The 6,084-nt window shown below is 44.5% G+C and overlaps 1 protein-coding gene across 4 annotated transcripts; it reads right to left on the bottom strand.

Annotated features, from left to right (window-relative positions):
* Nucleotides 1-249: 249 nt before the first annotated feature.
* On the bottom strand, nt 250-5,883 carry mkrn4 (makorin, ring finger protein, 4). 4 transcript variants are annotated; one of them, XM_064957688.1, is made up of 8 exons: nt 5,773-5,883; nt 4,773-4,907; nt 4,388-4,671; nt 2,586-2,722; nt 1,982-2,232; nt 1,761-1,868; nt 1,490-1,610; nt 250-1,352 (listed from the first exon to the last, which is right to left on the bottom strand). In XM_064957688.1, exons 1-8 carry the CDS (start codon nt 5,823-5,825, stop codon nt 1,203-1,205), a joined length of 1,239 nt encoding a protein of 412 aa, XP_064813760.1. In that variant the 5' UTR covers nt 5,826-5,883; the 3' UTR covers nt 250-1,202. The 4 variants fall into 4 exon arrangements, with proteins under 4 accessions (XP_064813760.1, XP_064813758.1, XP_064813759.1 ...); XM_064957686.1 differs by lacking the exon at nt 5,773-5,883 and adding an exon at nt 5,370-5,486; XM_064957687.1 differs by lacking the exon at nt 5,773-5,883 and adding an exon at nt 5,370-5,486 and having other exon boundaries at nt 1,982-2,229.
* Nucleotides 5,884-6,084: the final 201 nt, after the last annotated feature.

Here is a 6,084-nt window from a genome sequence, read left to right as displayed (position 1 = left end):
AGCAATGGCTGTATTTAGACAGGCAGCCTAATAGGGATGTTGTTTTTACCAATTCACATCTTTTCAAAATCAGATCGGTCAAAACATCAAATTTGGGCTGCTTGTGTAAACAAACTCTTGGCTTCAAGTCAAGTTTGGTTACTGGTGTTCAACATTCATACTGAAGGCAAAACAGTATATACAGTGGTAGTCATCAAACCCCGAAGCAGGTTAGACAGAATGAGCAAAATCAATTAATAAAAACAGGCAAACTGTGAAACTATGTTTTATTCTCTTTTCTGTGCGTGCAAATACAAACAGGTTAGAAGTAATAAAAATCAGACATTAGGGTCTTCAATCAGCATGTCAACAGGAGTGTCATGCCCTGTCAACAGTACAGTAAAGCATCTCAAGTACAGTGGAGACTGCTGAGGGGAGAATGGCTCATAATGGCTAAAATGGAATGGTTTTCATATGTTTGATACCATTCCCACACATTATTATGAGCAGTCCTCTCCTCGGCAGCCTCCACTCTCAAGTATATTAGACAGGTGACAAATAGCAGGGCAGGGCAAGGTATTGCCCGGAGGCATGGCAAGATTTGTATGCTATAGGAGTATTTGCCATATCTTAGGTCAAGGCAAAACATACTTCCAATTTAGACATAAAATATATAAACTACACATTCTAAAAAATAAAAAATAAATCTCACTTTCTAAATGGTGCAAAATGGCAAGTAACACTTTTTTACATATTTTTTTTTTAAACCGGACCAACCAATGGAACAGAGGGCAATCCAAAGCAGAGCACCATATCAATTGACCAACTAATCAACTAACCCAGCATCTACTTGCAATGAACCAATGCCGTCAACAGCAAGAGAAGAACCAATCTTCCTGTCTAACAACCAGCCCTGGATCCAACCAAAAGGTTAACGGTTTGTTAGGACTGTTCATAGCAAGTGTGGGAGTCTTAACAATCCTAGTAAGCGAACCAGTGGTAATCCTAGCCTTCGGTACAGTTCTTCAAGCAACAGGTCTGCAAGTGCTGGGCCTATACCTCAAACAATTATTTTGCCCACCAGGAGAGCAGATATATGCAGCATATTTAGGGACTTTAGTTCTGAGAGACAGTGAGTGAATAAATGGCAGTCTTCTTTAATTGGGTTAGAGTAGATGACCTAGCCAACCATTGCATAACAAATTCTTGGAGCAGGGTGGTGCTCAGAATAGGTCATAATCGTCATATTCACTCAGGTACAAGGGGAACTCATCGTCATCCTCATCATCCAGCAAGTCATCCAGCAGAGTCATAGCAATGACATAGTCAAGAAGTTGTAGGCTGCCCAAGTCATCCAGACTCATTGCATGGTGCTATTGGAAAAGAGCAAAAAAAAAAAACTTCTGCAATTTAGAAATGCATTGAGTGGTCACAATATCAAATGTCTGTTCCCGTTTACATGTATCCATGTTAAAATGTGTGTGAAGCAAAAGCGATGCCAAATATTTACAGAATGTGCTGATCTGCGTCGGCGAGGTGGTCGGTAGCCATGAGGCAGGTCATGCCAATAGAGACACTCAGTCTTGAAGGGACAGCATCCATGACGCATGAAGAAACTACATCTTCTTTTACTGGAAAAAAACAGGGATGTGACCAGGACAACAGAATCAGAATTTTGGCTAGGGGACAGAGGCATTTCAATAACACGAATGGAGGAATTCTTGCCAATATCCCAGAAAGAGCACTATTTGACAATTCTAGACAGAATGACAAAAGCTAACCTGCATTTCGCTTTGAAGTTACGGATAAGGGTTTCCTTTGGTTGTCCCTCCACCCAGTACTTGTTAGGGACGTAAAACGCGGACTTCACTCTGCACTGTGGGCAGCTCCTTTGGAAAAGAAGACAAATGTTTAGCCCTTCCAGGCAAGTGAAAAAATAAACAGAACAAACTTTTTTTTTTTTATAAATACTGCCATAAACTATGCTGCCCTGCCATCTTACTTTATAACTTCTTCATGGAAGTTTTTGGTTTTCCTCCAGGTGACAATGCAGCTCAGGCAGAAAGGATGGCTGCAGTTGGGAAGGATGCCAAAGCGCCTCTCCTCAGCACTGGTCTTCTCATACACAGTCTCCATGCAGATGCCACAGGTCACATCTTTACTTTGGTTGAAGGATTCCGTATGCTCCTGGGCCGTCTGGAAGGCAGCAGTGGCACCATGCTCTGCTGCTACCGCCAGGGAGGAAGGCTCCTGCTAACAACAAATGTAACAGGCTTCATTGTGCTGCTTAGCAGTATTACTTCCGCGCTCAACATCCTAACCAGTAGGTGAACTTGTGTGTTGGCGAGGCACAGGGCACATGGTCGCTCTGCTTGACAATATATTAACCAACTGCGCCACCGAAAACAATCCAATTCAGCAGCAGTGACCTTTCAAGCTGTGGCACAAGCATCTAGGACAAACTTGAATCCCTTAAACAAAGAACAAATACTAAATATTTCCATGTGCTATCTGGGTATATTCTACATCTCGACTTTGAGATTGCATTAGAAAAAAATCCTTGAGGTAGCAGAGAAAGTAACCTAATTTCCATAACAATGACAAACCTGCTGATTGACGAGAGGCCTCCATTCGCCTGCTTGAGCCGACAGTGTGCTGGATGGAACTGTAGTTTGGGCCGATGTCTCAGGACACTGTTGGACTGAAGCTTGGGGCTCTGGGACATGAGCATGTGATGACTCCGCTGAAAATAAAGGGACATTAGTAGTACTTGGTTGTAACACACACAAACTCAACAAAACAAGAAACGTCCCTTTTCCAGGACCCTGTCTTTCAAAGATATTTTGTAAAAATCCAAATAACTTCACAGATCTTCATTGTAAAGGGTTTCCCATGCTTGTTCAATGAACCATAAACTAATGAACATGCACCTGTGGAATGGTCGTTAAGACACTAACAGCTTACAGAAGGTAGGCAATTAAGGTCACAGTTATGAAAACGTAGGACACTAAAGATGCCCTTCTTACTAACTCTGAAAAACACCAAAAGAAAGATGCCCAGGGGTCCTGCTCATCTGCGTGAACATGCCTTAGGCATGCTGCAAGGAGGCATGAGGACTGCAGATGTGGCCAGAGCAATAAATTGCAATGTGGGTACTGTGAAACACCTAAGACAGCGCTACAGGGAAACAGGAGGGGCAGCTGATCGTCCTCACAGTGGCAGACCACGTGTAACACCTGCACAGGTTTGGTACAGCCAAACATAACACCTGTAGGACAAGTACATGTCGGCAACAACAACTGCCCGAGTTACACCAGGAATGCACAATCCCTCCATCAGTGATCAGACTGTCCGCAATAGGCTGAGAGAGGCTGGACTGAGTGCTGGTAGGCCCGTTGTACGGCAGGTCCTCACCAGAAACGTCGCCCATGGTTACGTCGCCCATGGTCGCTGGACCAGACAGGACTGGCAAAAACTGATGAGTCGCGGTTGTGTCTCACCAGGGGTGATGGTCAGATTTGCGTTTATTGTCAGAGGAATGAGCATTATACCGAGACCTGTTCTCTAAAGCGGGAACGATTTGGAGGTGGAGAGACTGTCATGGTCTGGGGTGGTGTGTCACAGCACCATCGGATTGAGGCTGTCATTGCAGGCAATCTCAACGCTGTGCTTTACAGGGAAGACATCCTCCTCCCTCATGTGGTACCCTTCCTGCAGGCTCATCCTGACATGACAATGCCACCAGCCATACTGCTCGTTCTGTGCTCGATTTCCTGCAAGACAGGAATGTCAGTGTCCTGCCATGGCCAGCGAAGAGCCCAGATCTCAATCCCATTGAGCACGTCTGGGACCTGTTGGATCGGAGGGTGGGGGCTAGGGCCTTTCCCCCCAGAAATGTCCGGGAACTTGCAGGTGCCTCGGTGGAAGAGTGGGGTAACATCTCACAGCAAGAACTGGCAAATCTGGTGCAGTCCATGAGGATGAGATGCTGCATTAAGTACTGCAGTGCTGGTGGCCACACCAGATACTGACTTAATTTTGACCCCTCCCTTTGTTCAGGGACACATTATTCAAGTTCTGTTAGTCACATGTCTGTGGAACTTGTTCAGTTTATGTCTGTTGTTGAATAGTGTTCTGTTCATACAAATATTTACCCATGTTAAGTTTGCTGAAAATAAACGCAGTTGACGTTTCTTTTTTTGAGTTCACATAGTCAAATTCCTCTGTACAGTGCTACAATACAGCATCCTAGTCCCAGATCAATTTGAGCAACCTTTCTAACCCCTACGGTCATTGTAATGCCAAACATTTGAGTTTGCAAGACTGGACAAACAGATCAGGAACCAGGTCAACAGTATACCCCGATACCAGGGTAAAACCTAGGTAAGGGGTCCAATTGAGGTCATACCCCGTCGGTGCGGTAAAGTTTGCGATGAACCTTCGGCTACATCCTCTTCTGTGATATCAGTGTTCTGACGGCCAAAGTTGTGCTGGAGGTGTGCTACATAGGTCTGCATGGACTCTGCGCCCCGACGTCCTTGGTTGTAGAAGCCCTGTGCCTGCAGTAGAGATGGCTCTGATCCTCTACGTTCTGGTAGTGCATGGCCAACCCACGGGGTGTGAACCACAGGTGCTGAACCCCTCCTACTCAACCCCGCACTGGCTGCCTCAGGATCAGCGATGTGGAGATATCTGTAGAAAAACATAATTAAATGACTCAGAAAGTAGGCAGTGTAAAGGTTTATACGGTAGTCTGATTAGTAAGTCAGGTCATTATGAATGTAATGTCTCACCTGCAGCCATCTCCAAACCAGCATCCACCTTTCTGGAAGTACCTGCATATTTGGGATGTCGGCGGCAACACTGATGGCAACTCGTGTAGATAATGACAGCGCGAACCGAATCTGCATGAACCGTTCAAGAATTGCCTGTAAAACAGATGTCATGGAACCATCACATTCACTGTAGATTTGAGACTCGGCATACAAAAAAAGAAATAACCTGTCAAGACTGCAAGACAAGCTCATGCTCTTCTCGATGTGGGTGTGTAGTGACCGGGGTTCGAACCCTTTTAACCGAACATGTTAGTTACGCGTTAGCTAGCTAGTTAGCAACAAGATGGCAATGAAGTCCATAGCAACGACATCTCAAAAGTGTAGTTATAACGATTTCCAATTAACGTCAAATCAATAACTGCCCTTAACAGAGTCATTATGATTTAGTCGTACAAGAACTGGTGTGCGCTAAAACCGGATGTAAACATCATTGCAACAGATCAAGACACGCCTAGTGCGCGTTAGGTTAATCGAAGACTAAACATTTTTTTTCAGAATAGATGGGCTGTGTTTGCGAAACCCGACCCAGTTCTCAAACCAAAAAAAAAAACATACCTGCAAATCCTTCTATTAATTGAAGGACGTTCATAAGAGTCATGGTACGGAAACCCATATTGTTCCATTATTGCTTGTCAAATAAAAGTCGTCTTTGTTTTTCAAGACCAGACTACAGCAAATGGCACACAAGCGGTTAACATACTACGTCACATACACCATGCCTCGTGCTCCACCACAACTTCACTTTTGTTCATGTTATTCAAATATAACAAGTCGGCAAACAAGTCAAGACCTGTGCAGCAGCCAACGACAAAAAAAGTGCCCTGTGCAGCAGAACATTTTCAGAGGAAGATGAATTGTAGGCCTATTACTGAACAAATGAATTGCATTTAGTCACACAGTTCTTTCAAACAAATCGCATTCAAGGCCATATGAAACAAGTTAATTTTGGGATGCATACCTACAAGTCACACCACTACGAAAATGAGACGATTGCCCTATATCTGACTCCATTTTGTGGCCTGCGTCTTGTTGATGTTATTACCCCCACTCAAAAACACCAGCTATAAACTTTTCAGCAAAATAGAAAGTGGGCGTTACTTTCCCATCTATCCAATTAGGAAAGGAACCAATGGGGGATTCGATTAATCTGGCCCGGGTAGACGTGTTTTGCACCGGGAGAAGGAATCGGGCAGCTTCATGTCGTGAGCCAGGTGCCCGTTCAAAGTCCACTGCGAAGTCGGCTCAAATCATAAGTGACGTAATTCGTACG

Source organism: Oncorhynchus masou, chromosome 33, assembly GCF_036934945.1.
Source record: "Oncorhynchus masou masou isolate Uvic2021 chromosome 33, UVic_Omas_1.1, whole genome shotgun sequence".
In the NCBI taxonomy this organism is placed as follows: domain Eukaryota; kingdom Metazoa; phylum Chordata; class Actinopteri; order Salmoniformes; family Salmonidae; genus Oncorhynchus; species Oncorhynchus masou.
Note: the sequence above shows the minus strand (reverse complement) of the source record. Positions and strands in the feature narration are given on the sequence as shown.